Consider the following 20,160-nt stretch of genomic DNA (forward strand, 5'->3'; position numbering starts at 1 on the left):
GGGGGATTTTTGTCCATATGCTGAGCACTTCCACTCTGTTCAGTTCATGCTGCATATCTTTAATGCTGTATTTGATAGTTTTGTGATCTGCATATATTCTTTGAATGGATTATGCCAGCAGGTGTCTGGTGAAGTCTGCCTTCATCCTTTGATAGGGTTCTGACATCCTGATCTGTAGTCTGTTATCTATCTCTTTATCAGTCATACATTTTTATGTGCACCATTACCTCAGTTGCCTAGGTGTCTCAGGCTTCCTGTTTATTTTTTTGCCTACATAGAGTTGAGTTAGTGTTTAAATGATTATCAGGAGAAAATAGATTCTGTATCTGCCTTCTCTCTTTCTTTTTCCTGTGGCACTTGAGTTCTTGAGCACAGTCATTAATAAAGATGACGTACCTGCCCAGTTTTAGAAGGGCCTAAATGGCAAGTGTGCCTATTTGCTGTGTCTAGGATCATGTTTCTGCAATTGCTTGGAGAATTTCTACCTATGAGACGGTGGCCTCATTTATTTGCTGACAGGTGGAACTAGTGCTTTGTGCCCTGGAAAAGCTTCAGGTGGTCTTTGGGGACCCAGGTCGCTGGTCACCTCTGGCTCCTGAGTCTCCTCTCCCTTGTCCCATATAAACTCTGTGCCACTCATTGCTTGGGTGTCTCCCAGCATCAGAGAAACTGAAACGCTCCCCAAATCTGAATCTGCACCTTGGTGCTATAGCAACAGTGGGAAGAACACCATGTGCATTTTGAGATAGCGAAGTTTGCTAAAAATCAGACCTGAAATGCTTCCTCAAAGTGTCTCTGAAATATCCAGATGTTAGTGGTATAAAACCTTGCGATAGAGAGGTGGAAGTACATTTCCTAAGCCAGCTGGGCAGATCGTGCAAAGTCCTAGTTCTTTCAAAGCATGTTTTTTTAGGCTTTATGTGTAAAGCGCTTGCTTGAAAGGGAAATTATAATTGTTTATGCAACTTAAAGGATTGTTGAGTTTCTTTTCCCTGGCTATGTTCAAATTCTTACGGTGTTTTGAGAAGAGTTCACTTGGAGTTTTTGGAATTTTGTTGTTGTACTTTGTTTCTTGGATAATAAGTTGCCTGTCACTGCACAGTCGGAGCATCAGTGTAATAATTTTAAAATGTAAGGACATTCTTCTCTTTTTTTTTTTTTTTCTGTTGAAGAGGAAAAAGACTTATTGCCGTTGCCTAAGAAAAGCAAGTTAAGTTTCTGCTATTGCTGACTCATAAGCATAGCAAGAATACAAAAATACCATGATTAAGCAAAGGTGAGTGAGTTTTTTCCTCCTCATATCACAGTTATCTTTGGAAAATATCAGCGTTATAAACCAAGGTTCTGCTGTACTGCATGCAAATAGAACTACAGAGCTCCAGTGGGGGGATATGTAAAGAAGACTTTAATGAGGCAAGGAAATTAAATATTTTTTCCTCAAATATAGTATAGTGCAAATAAAATTAATTTATAGCAGGAGCCAAATATATCTTCTTTTTTTTTGTTTGTTTGCATTTCTTTATTCACCAACTGACGCTTGCTCATGCTGTGTGTTTTCCTGTTAGTTTGTGTTTTGATTTGGTTGCTAAGTTTGAAAACTAGGAAATATGGGCTTTTTTTCATTTTTGTTATTTGTTTGTTTAATTTGACAGGGCAATCCCTAAAATTCCTTCAGAACATGACTTCTGAAAGGTACTGATGATTTCCAAATAAGTTAATTATTGGTGGTTGAGATGTTTGACTTGTGCCAAGTCCTGACCACTTCTCATCTCCAAGTTACTTGTTTTCAATAGTGTGTGAAGCTGATGCCTAAAATTAGACATGCTCCAAAGTTCAGCTTTCAGAGATATTTGCTGTAGATGTAAGGTGCCTGTAACAGGCATAACTAAACAGCTGGGGTTATGTTCTTGTCTTTTTGCATGGTTCACAATCCAAAATAAATGACCATGAAGCAAGTATGCTGCAAATTCTGAGCAGAAATAAGGAAGGAGAAAAAAAGCCACAACAGGGTATTGCCACTGTGCACATTTTGTCGGTGTCTTCTCTTCCTGCCACAGTTCTGAAGGGATTAAATATAAGTCTGCAGCCCACATAAATGAAGGTTAGATAAACAGGTCATATATTGAAAAACAAAGAGCGATAATTTCACTTTTAAACTGTAGAACAATAGGAAGGACCAGTATTTTGTGATTGTGAAAGTGAGTATCTGGAGCTGGCAGTTAAGAGAGGTTTGCAGATTCTACATGGTCACTGTAAAAGCAAAGGAATTAAATGAGGATAATTGTGTTTAAATTAAGAAAAAAAAAAAAAAAGCAGCACACACACAGTTCTTTGGAAATAGGCTAAAAATGAAGAAAATAGCTATCTAGAAAATCTGCTGGCCAGCAGAATCAAGTGCCTTGGGGGAAATGAGTGACTCGGCAAGCTGCTGGAAAATATAAAGTTTTCATTGTTTTTGGAAGCAAAAAGAATAAGTTTTACTATCTCTTATGTTTGCAAATATAATTGTCTAAATATAAACTGATTTTCCCAATTAAATGGTTCTCACTAAGGTTCACTGCCAAAAAATGTGGTTGTGCATATATTTCCTGCCCTTGTGCCGTGCTTCTTTTTTTTTCCCCATGTGAAAAACCTCTCTAATGTGCATCTGGTTGAGCTGACTGAAAATTAATTATAAAGAAAAAAAAATTCTCTGCAGATTCACTGCATATTTTCCTTGCCCCTTACTGCTGGCTTCCCAAAAGTTTTGTGTGTCCTCTTCTGCCCATGAAAGGTAGCTAGGAATACTTTCTGTACCTCTTTCACCAAATTCTGTTGACTGCATTCGTGGCAATGGTATGGTCTCCCTTTATTTTGCCAGGTTGGAACATAAGACAGCAACATCTGTTGCAAGATCTCCACCTTTCCATGTTGATATACCCCAAAATTACATTTCTATGCTTGTTTGAAGCATTTGCTTTGTTCTTCACTCTCTCTGCAAGTGCTGTTCCTGTGTATTTCTGAGACAGAAAACTGCTTAGGCAAGGAAGAGCACAGGAAGAAGTGAAGTTTGTAGCACCTACTTGGGGAAGCAGGAAACTGAGTGTGTTTGACTACACCCATTGTGTGGGAGCATTGTTACCCTAAAACTCTTCCACACATATCTAGCAATAGATATACTAGTTTGCTTTTCTCCTGACTGGCACCTTTTTTTGGTTGGTTGGTTTTAGGTTTGTGTTTTGCTTTGTTTTGTTTTATCCCAGTTCTGTTTCAGGCAATTGAAATCAGTGTAGAGTACCAGCATCTGGAATATGATACCTTTTTATGGTGTCTTTAAGTGTTAAACCAAAAATTGAAGCATGAGAAACTATGGGTCATTTTTGAAAACTTCATTTCTTAAAACTAAATGAAGTCCAGTTTCACAATCCAGAGATTTCTTTTTGCTTCGGTAAAATTAGTGTGTGTAGTATAAATACTGTTTATAAGTCTGTACTGTACATTTCTGCATCTAAACTTACTAATCTGGAGTACTTTTACAGTAGAAGTACCTGTTTTAGAGTTATGCTTCAGGATTTGATGAACTGCAACCAAGAATTGCCTTTTTTCCCCATTGAAATGAAAAGAAATTTAGATTGACTAGCTCTGCTATCGCGATGAGTGTAAGGACAGATAAAATCTATCCTTTTCTGTAGCAAAGTCAATGCATAAACGTTTTAAGCACATCCTAATATGCTAATCTTTACAGCGCCCTTGTTTTAAGTTACTGTGAGCATGACTGAGCATTTTAATACAGGATGTTCCAGATTTTCTGTGTTTAAGGGCCTAATAAAGTGTTACATAATACCATTCTGATGTCTGAAAAGTTTAGTCTTTGATCAAGCCACTAATTCCAAGGATAATGTGCTTAAATTTAGCACAGTGCTGACAGTTTCTACAGTGGGGAAAAAACCAACTTTCTTTTGGCATAGAATTACCTGTCAAGTTGGCACTTTTTTCCCCTTACTGATATTTATTTTTTTCTGTTGTGTGCACTTTCTGGGATATCACTGGGGTAATGAGAACAAAACTGCTCTGTTTATATTGATTTGCTTTTTAAAGACCACTGACATTTTTCTATAGAAAAGGAGCTGAAAATAGAATTGCACAGACATTGCAGGAGAAAGAATAGGGCAAGTTATTTTAGATGTGCCACTTCCTATTACAGTGACGGATTGCGCTTTAAGCCTACTGTTTTATTTTTAAATTGATGAATATGTGCAGGCTCAAGGCTTTCATCTGGCCTGAAAGTTAAGTGTGTTTGTGAATTGGGACTTTACAAACACTGCTGTAAGGATCCTGCCATCCCTGCGTTCAGGCAAGCCCTCTTGGTATTTGGGGAAGATAATTTACATTGAAGTCACAGGAGGGTGGTTGGGCAGACAAACATTTGTCTGTATTCCTTCTTTGTGTTTTGAATAAATCAACTGTGTACTTATCAATTACACAGACAAAATGTAAAGGTGCTTGGATTACTGTTTTTTGTTCTAAGTTTTTAAAAACTAAACCTTTAAATGTGATGGGAGAAAAATCAGTCTGTGTTGATGCTTTTTAGTGCTGCTTCTTTGGAGTTATTTACTCAAGAATGCAGATGTAGAAACTGGACCGAAATCTCAGGATCAGTTAGTACTTGAGGCTAGTAAACTCAAACTGGATCATGTCTAATGAGACCTGTCTTGGTCCTGCTTCCTTTTTGGTGCTGTTGTGTCCATCCATTGTCTGTGGTGGATGAAGGGACACAGTGTTGTGGATTGGGAGCTCAGCTCTTGAGAGGTGGTGTGGAAATACCTGTTTGGGATTTGGTGCTCTCATCACATCTGAAAAGACTAGCTGGGGTCAGCATCTATTACCCAAGAATTCCTTTGTGAGAAAAAGGTGGGGAAATGGTGTATTTAATGATTATGGAAACCAAGGATCCAAGCTCCAAATAGGTGCCTGAGCCCTGCAGGTGGCTTAGAAAGAGAGGGGGGAAGCATTGCTGTGATGTTCCCACCCTGGGAACTTCTTAGAATTTTAGGGACTTTCAGAGAAGTCTTTGCAGGGACTCAAGTGTCTGCTTTATTTTACTCTCCTGGAGTTGTTGTCTTCCTTGTCTCTGTTAATTTTCACTTAAGCATCTTTCTCCTAACTTTACTTATGTTTAAATGGGGCCTTCTGAGCATATCTGACAGAAGAGCTGGAGTGATGGAGTAATGTATGATAAAGTCATACATACAGGCTATTCCCTCTTCATCTATGCATAACCAAGGAGGGTGGATGTTACAAGATGCCATCTTTCCTATCAGAAGTACTTGATCCAAGTAACTCTTTTCTGAGGAAGCAAAGCTGGTAGTTCTGGTTAGTTCTGGTATTGGGTTTTTTTGCTTGTTAATTTTGTTGGTGTTTTTTGTTTATGTTTATGTTTTTGTTTTTTGTTTTTGGGTTTTTTTGTGTGCCAAACTTCTTGTTTGGATAGCAATACTTCAGTCCTCTTTTCCTTTTCTTATTAAAATGCCCTCTATACTCTGACCTCCTAGCTGTAGTTTGCTTTTAGACATGTCTGACACGTAATACTGTAAAATACTCCACTGGCACAGAAGTATGTCAAACTAGTATTTTAAAGTATTTTTGGACTTAAAGGTATTGTAATTAGTGTGCCTCACTGCTGAGCAGTCTGAAGAAGCAAGACATCTTCTAATAACCTAGAGGTGTTCTGGTTTAAAAGAATCACCAGAATGACTTAAGGCTCCAGATTGTTTGATTTTCCTGCTGTTCCTATTACAGGTAAGAATTAGTGCTGACTATCTGAGATACCAGGGAATTTCATCATTTGGCATCACTCGCTGAAAGAGCAGTAATTAATGAGGTACAGGTAGTGGCAGAACATTGCTGCACATAAATGATCATTGCTTAAACATCTGTTCAACATACAGAGTCATTACAGCTCAATGTGAGAGCTGCTGACAGTGAGCTAAAGCTGTTTTTGGATCAGGTCCACATATTAAATTTATCAAAGGTAAGTGTATGGGAGTGTGACTTAGCATTATAATGTAGATTTGACTTCTCAAGCTTACTTTTGACTTAAATGTTTTTCTTTTAAAATTTTTGATGACTCAGGATTTAATCTATAACTGTATTTTGTGTCCTGCTAGTGATTATTCTGCTAGTGGTTTCATAGAGGAAATCCAGAAAGAACATCTGTTTCAAGTTTACAGTCTAAATCATGGAAGGATATTTGACCCTGTAAGTAGGGAAACAGAATTTACCCAGGAAAACAGCACAACAAGCCAAAATACTGTCAATTTTGTATATTCTACTTCACCAACTCCATCTTCTGCATGCAACTGCACAAAAAATGCCAAGGCTATGACAACTTAGTGCTGCTTCTGAAAAGGACAATAATCTTAAATGAGTCATGCATATATGCTTTTCTCTCTCTGTCTCTCCCATGACAGAAGTTCTATTTTCAAGCCTTTGCTTCTGCCCCCGCAAAATCTTCCACAGGACTCCTACAACACAAAGCCAGAGAAATAAGTTGTTTCTGTATAGTACTGTACTGGAGATGTGACATGTCAGTAGTGGAATCAGTATTTCCCCGATGTAAATTAATTTTTCTCCTCTCTGATCCATGCTGATTGCAGTCTGCAGTACCTGGCTATGAACAGAAAGTACAGCATCCTGCAAGTGACAATCCATTCTGCTTCCTTTACAAATAAATACCTGTTTGTGCTGGCTCTCAGTGCACTGAGTTCTGTGCAAAGCAATACCACTGTGGGCAATAAGGGGAACTGCATGGACGATGTTACACAAATCCTTTATCTTCATGGAAGCTACGTCAGAATTCTAGCAGTGGGAAACTTGACATGATCTCTATGGTATTGCCCTCCTTTTTGGAGGCACTTGTCCTCTCCCTGTGTAGAGCTAAATGATCTTTGCAGAGGATATTTGTCCTTATGGTTCATAAAAATAGTCTGAAAGATCAAAATATTTTGAGAAATTTCAGCAAGTATCAGATGTCTTTGAGATCTGATTAAAGACTATTCCATCTCTCATTCCCAACACGCCCCTTCTAAATATCACACTTTTGATGTTATGAAATGCTGTAATAACAGCAGGTCTGTTTCTCAACATCAAAGTAGAAATGTCTCCAGCAAAGTGAACTTAAACATGTTGTTTGCCAGGTGTCTTTGGTTATATGTACAAAATAATCTTTTAAACATGGAAAACAAATTACTGCATTTCTGTAGTTCTTGCTTTTTTCTTTGGGAAAAAGGCATCACCCTGGAAGAAGGGGCTGATCTCTGTCAGAGTGGAATGCTTTATTATGGCATTCCCTTTCCAAAATACTACCCAAGCACTGTTGTATTCCACAGACAGTGGTTTGACTTGAGTTGCTATTGCTGGCAGTAGTTTCTGTTAGCAAGGTTCTTTATGCTTTTCCAAATATTGAAAAGAGCTCTTTGGTTGCCTGTGGTTAAGTCTGTGAATAGAGGAGAAAGTCTAATTTACCAGATAAAAACCTTATAGCAATCTCCTAAAGTACTGCTCAGAAGCTCATTAGTACATGGCAACAGAGTATCTTGACCATGAGCTGTAACTTCATCTTTATACTGAACCACCATGAGAGGCCTCTGTTCTTATATTTCTGCTCAGCAGATGAAATGCAGATTTAAACCTTTATTTTCTCATTTGTCTGGTAAGTCTAAGGCCTGGAATAAATTAGAGGTATCTTCTGCCATATCTATAACCTGATTGCATCATCTGCTACATGTTGAAGTGGACATGGACCTGAATGCTGGCTGTGAATATTCTGACAGCCTGGCTGTGCTCAAACACACTTGTACCTCTCTCTGTGAATGTGTGTCAATGTGCAACATGCCTGGTTTTTATCTACAGATTGTGTGCTCTTGAGGATACACCAGCACCTTGTCATCCAACAAGGGGCAAGTTAGCAGTGTGACTGCTTGTAGTGATTGTCAAAGTTACAGCATTAATAGGAATTTTGCTTGCAGAGGATGGTCTGGTTTGGGTAATGGACTTAATTGGCATTTGGAGTTTAAAGAAAACTGCGTGGTCAATATGTTATATCCTCCTAGATTTTTGGAAAGTGAGATCAGATTTTCTGCAAGCCTAAGGGAGGAAAAATGCAGTAGAGGAAAAACAAAGTATTTTTGTGGTCAAAACAGAATGCAGGATATTTCCTTCCAATACTTAACTGCAAGGAAAAGGTTAAAAGCACTAAAATAAGAAGCTATGTGTTTGTACTTAACTATCTCTTCCTAGAGTGTGATCTAGTAACTCTCAACTGTGTATTGCCACTTTTTTAAACAGGGAGATATGCAGATGCAAGGCTTATGGGGTGAGAAGAAATGAAACTTCCTGAAGTAGGTTATCAGTAGCCTACCTTCACTTACAAGATGCAGTGACCAAGAGTCTTTGTAATGATTTGGTTTAAAGGAGTATACTCAGGTTTTGAATCCTTTCATATTTTCTGTTTCCCATTTCAAGAATTTCTAGCTAGGAAAAACACATTCTCTTTTCTCCTTTTAAGATTTTGGTGGGATTTTTTTCAGTAATTTTTCAGTGTACCAAGTAACATGTTTACCTCTCTCTTTGGAAATCTTCTATGGCTTCGTGGCTCTTCTGTTATAGGGATTTGACAAGTTCCTACTTTTATTTGAGGTTTTTTTTCCCTCCCCAGCCTTCACCATGGACCCAGTTTGCTCCCAGCACAAAAAGTGATAATTGTTCCCATTCAGTGTTATTGACATCAGGCTCATGTCCTGCAAAGGGTGAAATTTTTAGATGCATCTATTTAACTCCATGTATTTAGAACCTTTATTTTGTGATTTGCCAACTGGCATTTGCCCTTAGAAGTGCCCACTTGCAAATGGTTAATTGGATCAAATAAAATACTGAGCAAAAAATTATATGGATTTCCTCTCAGGGTGGTTAGGAAGTTGAGGAGATGACTTTCCTATGGAAAAGGCCCTGCTTGTTGATGGAGGTGACTGAAAATGTGGTTCCAAATCCCTAGATGTTAGTGTTTCCCCTTCATACAGTACCGGTCCAATGTTTGCCAAGTTTTACCCTGTTAAAAATGGGAGAAGATACAAAGGCTCAAGACAGATGGAACTGACCTTTTGTGTACTTTGAGGGATAGGATTACAGCATAATCCAATAAGGGGATCTTGAAACCACTGTGTTTGGCTATTCTTGCATCAGCATCATGGGTGCTTGGTGGGTTGGTTTGACCTGATTGCTAACTTTGTGTAAAACTCAGATTTGCAATCTAAACATCACTGCTGAGTTATTGCTACTACAGAATTTGAAAGAATACAGGGAAGAACTACAGCTTATTTTTTTCCTTTGTTGTTCATACCTGCTCTGGATCCATCAAGCCTTTTAAAGTTGAGACTAATAAAGAATTAAAGGATTCATTAACCAGACAACAATAACGATCGACTCAGTTGCACTGGAACTGTTCCAGATTTTCTCTCTCTCCAAAAGTGTGGATATCTTGTTTCTGTATTGCAAGGCTGTCTCCAGCTGGCTGTGACTCAGATACAAGTCTTCCAGATGTCATTGCAGAATACTGTGATGAGACTGCCTTTCTGTGTTCCAGTGTTTAATCATGGAAAATGAAAGGAAGATACTGTCTTCTTTTGGCAGCATATAATGTGCTCTGGTTCCTAATTTTATTACATCTTACTCTCTAGAGCATGGAAGAAAGTGACTGTAAAAAGCAAAGGTGTTTCCTTTCTGCTAGCAAAGTTGAAACCAGATGTGCAAAATTTTGGTGGTAACACCAAAGAGACCTGGCTAGCTAAAAACACATATCAAATGACTTGCAATTCTGAAAAAGGTTAATTGGCATATAATTTTTATTTCCGTGTTATTTTTGCCTGGACACCATTCATCAGTGTTCAGAAGCCCCGAATTTTCTGTTTATAAAGTGTTTTTAGCAACAGTGGAAATAACCAAAAGGGATTAGTATGAATCCTTTTCTCTTTGGAAAGGGAAAGGAAGGAAAGTGTGACTTAGTTCACTTGGGATGCAGCACAACATTTGTTAAATTCTTAGGGATTTGTTTACTTGGATGCCTTAAGTATGTAGAATGAAGAATAAAACTAATGTCAAATGGAAGGCAGAAAGTCACTGTCAGATGAACTCTCAGCCTTTGTGTGTATGCATGTGAACACTGCAGGTGTTTAAAATGGTACATAGAAATAAGTAAATAGAGGAGGTTATATGAAAAGCTATTTTGTCCCTCTATTCCTGTGTGTAGAGCAAATGTGGTCTATTGCCAGATTATTGCTTGCTGAGTGCATTGGGTCTGTGATGTTTGGCTGCTCTGCAGAAACAATCCTTATAAACCAAAAACTCATTGAAACATAAGAGCGATGTTTTGATTTGGTACGAGGCTTTGCACTGACCCTTGAAAAAGAGCACAGAGTCTTGGTCAATTGTCTTGGTTAATTTGCACAAAAAATGAAGGCGTGACAGTGGCATGGTTGGTAGCACAGGTAACACATACTCAAAGGACAGGGCAAGCAAGAGCACATGTGTGTGAGTCTGCTGAGCTGCCTTCGCTGGATGTTATTGAGATGAATTCGCAGCTGCTTTTTTGCTGATCCTGCCACTATCATTCCCTACCTTAGCTGTTTAAATAATGTTACAAGTGTGTCTGCTCTGGGGTCTTGCACTTTCCTTATGCTCTGTGTGTGAACCTCTGAGATCTCAGCATCCTTAACATCTCGAACTGGGCCTACAAGAGCCGGATGAAAGTAAAGAGCAAATGCCTGCTTATTGTGATGGCTTTTACTGGTGCAAAATTTCTGAGTGGCACTGCGCAGAGGGGGGCATTGTCTTTCAAATAATCAGCCAAGTCAGTTTCTGTGAGTCTTTGCACTTTCCTTCTTCATACCAGATCAGAGAAGTTCTGCATGCCACAGAGTTGAGCTGCACTGGATGTACCAGTGTGACCCTGAGTTGGAGCAGGATGAGGGGGGTTTAAGGTTCATTGAATTGGCACTGATGAGTTGGCACTCATCAGTCTTGGGAGCTTGCTTGGAAAGCATGCAATCAGAGCAGCCCTGTAGGAGCTTCAGTGGTTTCTGCTGCACCTCTGTCTGTGGAAGGGTGGGAGCAAGGTGTTAGAATTTGAATGTAACTCTATGGTAACAGACAAGTTCAGGGCTTACAGCATCAGGGTTTTGTGAGGCCAGTGCAGTTACTTTCTTTTGTTCTTTTTGTTTTATAGATCTTGCACTAAAAATGAGAATTGCTTGCTTTGGTTATAATTCTGTGATACTATTTATTATAAATGCTGGTTGCTTGCATGAGCAAGAAATAAATTGATATTGTCTCTGCTCCAAACAACTAGAATTCAGCATGCCTAAATATTTAAATTATTGCATTTTTCTATTGCATGACTGCCTGCATCACTGAAATAAAGCAACTGCACCAATGAAGCCAACAAACCTTTAATGGAAGCATTTGCATGAACAGCTAACACCATGTTGGATGTAGTCCACCAGAATAAAAGCACTTTGGGGCTATAGTATCTTGTTAAACACATTGTAAATGTTTTTTGACAAGAAGCCTGGCAGAATCCAACCAGCCCTGGACAGCCAGCATGTCAGAGCATTTCCGAGTGAGATGTATTATCCTGTCCTGGACTGATAGCTTCGGATAATCCTCTAATCCAAGTGATTGCTTAAATGTTGCAGCCTGCTTAGTTTTGCTTGGTCTGGGATGACTTGCTGCTGGAGAGCTCAGAGTGAATTAATAAAAAAAACCCAAAAGATTAAAAAGAAAAAAAACCAAACCCAAACAAAAACAAACAAACAAACAAACAAACCCCCAAAACAGGACTGTGACACTGTGTCTGAATAAATGAATTTTCCTCCAGCTGTCCAGGGTCCAGGCTGGACTTAAGGATATTGTATCCCAGTGGTGCATTTGCTCTGTTAGACACAGCTTCTGGCTTTGTTTTGCCTCTGACTTTGATCTGTTTTTCCTCTGACTTCTGGGATTTTTGCTGAGGCTGTCAAAGAGAAGGTGACTTGAAGAAGGCAGCGTGATGTCAGTTTTTCTCTGGAGGACACTGAAGCTTTTGCTTGTCCTTGTGTCTGACAAGAGTAGCCTCTATTCCTGTACTGTTTGCCCTCTGCATGTCTTGTGCTCCCACTTCCATCACTACCTCCTTGCGTCAAGGCCAGACTGATTTTCACATGCAGTAGCCAAAGAACATTTGAGAAGCACATTCCTTTAGATGTCTGCTTGATGGTAGAGCAAAGTTGTTTTCTTTGCACTCAAACCACAAAACAATGGGAAGTTGGAAGGTCTGTGTGGAAGATGCTATGGAGTGGAGGAATTCAGCTAAGGCAGCTGCCCTGTTCTCACTGCTAGTGAGCAGTGTCATATCAGGATTGTTGATTTTGCCCTTGTGTTGGGATGGGGGAGAGTCAGGTACTGGGTAATATTTCAGAGTCCCCAGACTGCTTCCTGGCCCCTGCCTCTTGCCAAGAGGACTGAGAAGGGGAATGATGTGCCCTGCACCTGGGCCAGGCTGGCAGCAGAGCAGAGCCTTCCTCCGATGAGAGAGAACCACCAGAGCCCCACCAGCACCCTGGAGTAGCTGGAGCCTGACCTTCCTCATCTGGTTCTGGGTGGCTGTGTGCCTGCTTAATCCCTTCTGTCACTGGCCAAGAAAAGTTACCACACTAGTTTGCAAGTGAGAATGCTGAGAAACAAAAGATTCATAGCTCACGATTTCCCCCCTTTTCTTACCTCTGCTCTTAATTGTTCTGAGAACAGAGAGAATCCTCCCCCTCCTCCTCCTCCAAGAATCAAAACCCTTTTTTGTTTTTCTTGTCTTTTACAGATCAATTTTGTAGCCTGTCAACTGTTTGCACTTTTGGCTGCATTTTGGTTTCGTATTTACTTGAGTCCCAGTCATGCCAGCTCTGCTGTTCGCCATGCATTTGCCACCCTCTTTGGAATATACTTTGCTGTCTTCTGCTTTGGGTGGTGAGTATTTAGTCACCATTTAGACAAGCCTTGGGTAAAAATAATTTTAAACTTCATATCAGCTTTTTTGGATTAGATCTTTTTAATCTGAAGGCTCTTAATGCTACCTTAAAAAAAATATCCTAACCAACATAACCATTCCAAACCCTCAAAGTGGAATGACTCATTAAAGTATTTTTAAGTGAAGTATTTAATTGAATTTGTGATGTTTGTTCTGGAAGTTAAGGCCACAACAGTCTGCTGTGAAGATACCTCTTCTGGAAAAGATGTATCCAACTTGAATGTGCACTTTGAGCCAGGCTACTCTTTCAGTTAAACATACGGATAATATATTTTTAATAAGTATCAGCTTGTGTTGGATAGTCAGGCTATAAAGATGTCCTGTGGTAATCCAGGTTTACTGGTACCCTGATATGACATCACATTGATGTCAGTTGCATGGAAAAATATTCTCTTGCTCTGAACTGCCAGCACTTCCAGGTAAAATAGAAATTATCTAAATACTCACTTTGTTGTCTTCAAGGTATTCCATTCATCTTTTTGTCCTGGTGATGATGAGCTATGGCATTATGAATATGGCGAGTATTCCCAACATCCACAGGTGAGCTGATGCGGCTGCAAGTCTGCAGCTGCCCCTCTGATAACTCCTCTGCTTTCAGGGAGAATCGTGAGGAGTTTTTAGAACCGCTTTCTCTTCTTTCCTTCCCTTCTTTTCTTTCCCAGTTACTTGCAGGAACTTTGTTCATGGAGTTACAGAAGCAGCTGTAATCTCAATTTGTGTGTTTTTTTGGGTTGATGTATTGCATTTTCCTATGAAATTGCCGGCCTCAAAATTTGACATTTGCAGGCATAATAATTTATGGACAAACCTTTGATTTCTTAAACATAATGAAGTCATGTTCTCCTTGGTCTTGTATTCTTCCAGATTGCATTTGATAATCCTTTTTAATGTGTTTTCCCCCTTACTGTTTGGCCTTTAGGTATTTTCCACTTATTCTCGAGTTAGGTTGTTCAAATAAGGTCACTGAGGCAGCTTAGCTTAGTGATCCACAAAATGAGGTCTTGCTTTTGGTACTGGGCTTTGTGAAAAAGTAGAAAATATCAGAACTGTTATTGCTTAAAGTAGAAGCTTATGGTTTGGGTGTGTGACAGGTGTTTTCTGTCTCTGCACTGTCTGACTGTCTGTAGCTGCTGCTGAATGCTCAGAATCCACATAAATCTGGGCTGGGTAATGGAAACCCTTTCTTCACTTGCCTTCAAGGCCAGGGCTGTCTAAGAATCTGGTCAGATAATTCTCTCACCTTCCTTTTTTTCCCTCTCTAAATGGGAACCCTACTTATGATTTTGCTAATATTATTTAGAAATATGAACTGTAAAAAACAATCCTGTCTAGAGCAGTTATTAGCATTTTGCACCAGCAAGATGGGGTATTAACGAGGTATTTTTTCCACCCTCTCACAGTGTGCAAAGCCCATAAATCTAGAGGTAATTAATAATGTCATAAAAAAGAAAGGTAATTGGACAATGTTAGTTAAAGAAATGCCATCCAGAGACCAAAATAAAAAGGTGTTAAAAATCTGTAGTATGGTTTCCTGGTCGTTGTCTCTGCATGTTCTGCATGTCTTGAGGGAAATGCAGGAGTTAGTGGCTGTAGATCAGAAGAACCAAGTCTACAAAGGAATCATCCACTAGTTATTTACATCTTCCCAGACAACTTGGGGTGGTGTTAAGGAAAAGGACACAGCTTCAACGGGAAACCCCCTCACTCTTCCTCTTTAGCCAATTAGTTGCAGTGGCTAACAACAAAATAGCTTTATACTGAAATACAAATCAAGCCAGTTCGTATAATGTCACCCACTGCTGCAAGACAGTCACGTGTTGATTTGAGTCAATGTGAAATGCCCATCCAATGTGCTGAAAAACCTCAGGAGTTCTGAGGGAGGATTGGGTTAGGACTTTTCTATTATATTCTACTAGCCACAGCAGTGTGACTCAAAGTGCATCAACATTATTAATTTTGGCAAAGTAACAATGTAATCAAACCAGTTGAGAGTAAGCTAGAACAAGGCCACTTTAAGGTCTCCACCTGTTCATAGAGGGGAACAGATCCCTCAGAGTGGTGCTTCAAGACTTGGCTCTTTATTCCCCCAGAAAAAACACAGTGGAAGAGAACAAATTAAATAAACTGCATAATTTAACCTTCATACTCTTTTCCCTGGTTATTTTTTGCTACTTTGCTCTCTGATGAAGCTGCTAGCCTTCAAGGCTTATAAATAGACAAATTAATCCAGCATTAGGAGCAGTTCAGTGTATCTCTCCCTGCTTGCCCCCTGTTTCAATCTAAGTGCTTTACACCTCAGCATGGGGGCTTATTTTAGATGCTTCATCCTGCCTCTCACTGTTACATGTCTGAACTGGGTGATTTGCCTTTGGATGGATGCTTTCCATTCTCCGTTGATGAGAGGAGAAACCAAGGACCTTGCTGAGGCAGGACTAGATGCCTGACCCAGATAAAATGCGATAAGTTCTACTCTGAATCTCCTGAAGAATCTGTCATGTCCCTTCAGTCTGCCTTTCATCCGGCTGTTTGCTGTGGGTCGCCTTGTGATCCATCACTGTCACTCACACTGCAGTTTATTAACCCCCAGGGAGGAAAACTCATTTATTTAAAAACCAACCATAATTTGATGAAGGTCTGGCTCTTTTTCAGTTGTCTGCTGCCTGATCCTCTTGTCTGATTTCACCTTTAGTTCTCCCCTGTGGTGGATGCTCTCATGGGTCTGTGGAGAACCCTTCTTGGCAGTGTGTGCTGACCAGCCTCCCGAGGCTCAGCCCTACCAGGCATGCAGGATGTGCCATTTCCTTCTGTAGTCTGTTGGTCTTTGCCTCTTCTCTCCTATATGGATAACCTCTGCTATGGAGGACACCAGTAGACCTGGTCCTGGCCTGTCCACGTGGTGCCAGCCTTTCGTTCTGGTGTCCTAGTTCTCCATTGCACAGTGTAATTTGCTTCATGTGTCAGTCTGTCTCCAAACATCCATCCACTTCTTTCCTCCCCAGTATCATCTTCCTTGCTCATGTAAATACAGGGAGAAGTTACTTGTATGAAAGGCTGCATCTGCCCATGCAGACACTGCAATATTGTCAGTCTTCAGACTGTTCAGCTGTTAAGGTAGAATCATGCTCCTGCCCTGCCCAACAGAAGTGTGCTATCATCTTGAAATGCAGAGTGAATTTGTCACATCCTTCCTAAGGAATGCTTCTGAAGTGATCTTCTAGGTCCTTTCCAATCTATCCGATTCTATGATTTTTCTGGAAGATGGTGTGCTTCAGTATGGAGAGCTGAAAAGACTGGGCTATGTGCCATCATCTGCCTTTATATAAAATCATGAGAGAGAGAATACCTTAAGCTTGAAATATTTTAGTCTTTGCTAGATCTGAAGAAGAGTTGCAAATAAAGAACATTTACAGACAAAAATGCAGTGGATAACTTCAGTGAATGGCATACAGTATCTATCATCTGGTTTCAAATACTTAAGTTGGACAGAAATTTTAAAATAATATGTGAAGATGGGAGCTTTGAAAATTCAATTTTGCAACTTGAACTGATCCTATTTCTTCTTCTATTTTTCCCTATCTCCAGAATGAGGAGACACCTCTGTAAGGTTTCAGCTGAGTACACAAAATCATCAGCCCCCTTTGAGAATTTCTTCCAGGTCTTTTAGCATAGCTCCAGACTTTTTAACAATCTGATTTGAAAAAATCGAAACAAGCCCAACCCAATTTGAGTGATTCTAGTTCTTGTTGGTACTTATGTTGATAACTATGTGTTCTGTGTGTTATGTTTTTAGGTACTCCTTTGTTGTAGCTATGGGATACCTCACACTGTGCCACATAAGCCGAATATACATATTTCATTATGGTATTCTCACTACAGATTTTTCCGGGTGAGTGAGTCTGCAAACTGGTTCCTGTGTCAATCAGTATTAATTGATGTTAGTAAGTTGTAAGAATAATTTTTATTTTATCTGTGGAGTACCTGAAATTTTGTTTCCCTTAAGCTTTTTCTGAGGCTTTTGTTGTGATCTTTGGGGTTTTGTTGGGGTTCATTTTATTTTGTGTTTGGGTGGTTTTTTTGTGTTTTTTTTTTTTTTTTTTTGTTTGTTTGTTTGTTTTTTTTTTTTTTTTTTTTTTTTTTTGTTTTGTTTTGTTTTGGTTTTTTTTTGGGTTTTTTTTTTTTTTGGGTTTGGGTTTTGGTTTTGTTTTTTAAAAAAGGAAGAAGCACTGTATGACTTTTGTACTGATTCGTTGTTTCTACTGTTTTCCTTCTATAGGCTGTGTAGTTGAGAAGGTAGAGCTTAGTTAGCTAGCCAGGTTTCCCTGCGGAGCAGCCTGGGAGGATAAGTTGGGCAGTCTCTCCCTGGAGCTCTAGGAGTGACTTAAGTGGCTGATGCTCTGCTCCCTGATGGTCTGCCCTGAGAGGTGGGGTGGGCTGCTCTCCCTCCAGCTTCCTAGGCACAGCTGTCAGCTCTGTGTCTTTTTTCCTCCATTGTGATTTATCTTGAAGCCCCAGCTGGGAAGGTGTTTCCCAGCCCAGTCTCTCCAGGGTGTGAGGGCAGGACTTGGGCAGGGGTGAGTTGCTGGTGGAGCTGGGTGAGTAACCCAGGCAGAGAGACAAGAGATCAGCTCGGGTTGTCAGCACTGGTTCTCTGATGGGGTCAGCTTGTGACTGCTGCTTAAATAGCACAACTTTTTGTATGCTGGGATATGTGTGAAATGGTTTTCATACATGCTGTAGTCTCTGATTTCACTCAGAGAAGCAGTGGAGGATGCTTTGCCGAGATAGAGACAGCTAACCCTATGTGCTTTGTTTGTGAGAGGAAGGTATGCTTTTGTGTGATTTAAAACCAGTGTGCTAATCTGTATTCCACTTGTTCAATTGAATGTCTGAAAGCACAGTAATTAGTAACATACCATGAAAAATTTCTGTAAACTCACACAGTAAGTTTTACACAACTCTTCCAAGTCTCTTTCATCTTACAGGCACAGAGTAGGAGAATGAAGCTCTTTGCTGTCTTTGTGCCCGTGTCTCTCTCTTTGAGGTGGTGGGTTTCAGGATTTAATTAAACTTCAGGTGGTGGAGGGGAAGTTTCTCTCAAACTCCTGAGTTTTTTTTTTTTTTTTTTAAGGATGCTGCAGTAATGGGAATTTATATGTTTAAAGATATTTAGTTCTGTAATTTTTTCTGCAGTTCTTTTAATACACAAAAGCATGTCCTCAAAGAGCATGTCATACCAAGAAGGCTATAAATGGGATTGGAATGCTATAGCTCAGTGTGTGTAAGAGACAGAGACAGAGAGAGAAATGAGAGAGATCATGCTTTTCTGAATACTGTGTTCAGAAATGCACATATTAACTCTCTCTCTCTCTCTCTGAATACATTCAATAAAGATCCAGCTGAGACTGGGGGTAAAAGAAGACGAATGGGGGCTGTTTGTTATGGATTAGGTAGTGCTCTCTGCTCCCTTGATGGAAAAGTAACTACTCTTATTTAATTATGAGCTTGAGGATAATAATGGTAGTGAAAAAAAATGCTTGAACTTACTCTGTTATTTGATTTTGACTTGATGCTTCAAGATACACACCAATTCCTAAACTTCAGTCAAAAATAAAACTACCAAGTAGTAAACAAGTGGAAAATGTACTACAGGTATGAATTGCACCTTCAGGTATATTTTAAAAGCTAAGAATAAATAAAAATACTGTAGTGATATCAATAAAAACTTGCAATCCAAAGTGTTGAAACCCAGATCATCCTCATAAATCTGTCTCAAAACCTGTTTTCTTCAGCTGTAAATATGTGCCCATTGAAGCTTTTTGCACATACCTGAACAGATGTAATGACCCAGAGAGCCAAAATATACTCCCTGGACAAAGTTTTACTATGTATGAGCAGCAACGGAACCTCCTCTTGCTTGTTCTCCCATATTTAATTGTTCCTCATCTGTTGCATGTGGTAATAGGGAATCATTAAGACAGGGTCTGGCTGAGAGGATGGCATTAAAGTTCTCCCTCAGGGTTTCTGTAATGCGTCAGACTGAACCATGGAGCTGTACCCATCTCCCTTGGGCCTCCCACCGTTTTGGGTGAATGTGGCTGGGGATACATGTTGAGAAGGCCAGACACTGTATTTGGAGGAATCTTTAAGATGCAACAAAAAACCTATCAGCTGCTGACTTGTGTTTGAGGTTTCAGTATCCCCTAAGTCTGGTGATATTCGGTTGCAAGGAGGCAGTTTTAATCCATATCAAATAGGCACATAACCAGTTCTATTGCCATCAGTTTCCAGTGTCAATTCCCTGAAATGATGAGCCATTGAGTGTTTCCCAGTGGCAGTGCTGAAAGCCAGCATCTGTCATTTGCTCTCTTGATCTGCCTTGTGCAATTAACAACTTGCATGCATAACCCTCTTGAAGTGTACTTGCAAATACATTTTTGGGGTGTTTTTACTAATAGTTGGTCATGCTATTTGTTTGGAGCCCTCCCATTTTGAGAACAGAAACTTGTAAAATGCAGGTAGAGATGGAGAAGGTAATTTTTGAGTCATATCTTAAGCAAACTGGAAAATGAAAGATCAACCTGTGGCATATCACTTCCAGGTTACAAAATAAGAAATAAGGGACTTCTTACCTGCTGGTGACTAGTTAATTCTTAACACCTGAAAAGGGGAGGTTTGGTCACTGAGTCCCATTGTCAAAACTGTATTCAGGCTGCTTGCAGCTATTTCTTGATTTAAGAATTTTTCATGTATTGCATAGTACTTAAGGAAAAACTCGTGGCTTTTTTTTAACTACTGCCAGGTTTTAAGGAAAACAATTTCCAGCTTGCTGCACCTAAATTTTAATTATTTTTAAAAAATGTGTATATATTTTATCAAATTTCTTTCAGTTATATTATCTCAAATAAGTGATGATATAATTTAGGAATTTTCTTTTTACTACTTCCTCAAAAATCCTATTTGTTTTTGAATGCTAATTGTAGAGTGACTGAATCCTGTGCTTCTCCCTTAATTCAAATCAATCTTTGAGAGAAACATGCATGTTTTATTTTGCTTGGTTTGCCATGACATTT

The 20,160-nt window shown here is 39.5% G+C and overlaps 1 protein-coding gene across 2 annotated transcripts in view; it reads left to right on the top strand.

Annotated features, from left to right (window-relative positions):
• The window catches only part of MBOAT1 (membrane bound O-acyltransferase domain containing 1), a 71,773-nt gene that overhangs the window by 11,418 nt on the left and 40,195 nt on the right, over positions 1–20,160 (top strand). For both annotated transcript variants that reach the window (XM_053943918.1, XM_053943909.1), the window contains exons 2-4: positions 12,884–13,029; positions 13,553–13,630; positions 16,881–16,976. In XM_053943918.1, the coding sequence (XP_053799893.1) occupies positions 12,884–13,029; positions 13,553–13,630; positions 16,881–16,976 (320 nt within the window). The remainder of the gene's footprint in view (positions 1–12,883; positions 13,030–13,552; positions 13,631–16,880; positions 16,977–20,160) is intronic.

The sequence above is a fragment of the Vidua chalybeata genome, chromosome 1, assembly GCF_026979565.1.
Source record: "Vidua chalybeata isolate OUT-0048 chromosome 1, bVidCha1 merged haplotype, whole genome shotgun sequence".
In the NCBI taxonomy this organism is placed as follows: Eukaryota; Metazoa; Chordata; class Aves; order Passeriformes; family Viduidae; genus Vidua; species Vidua chalybeata.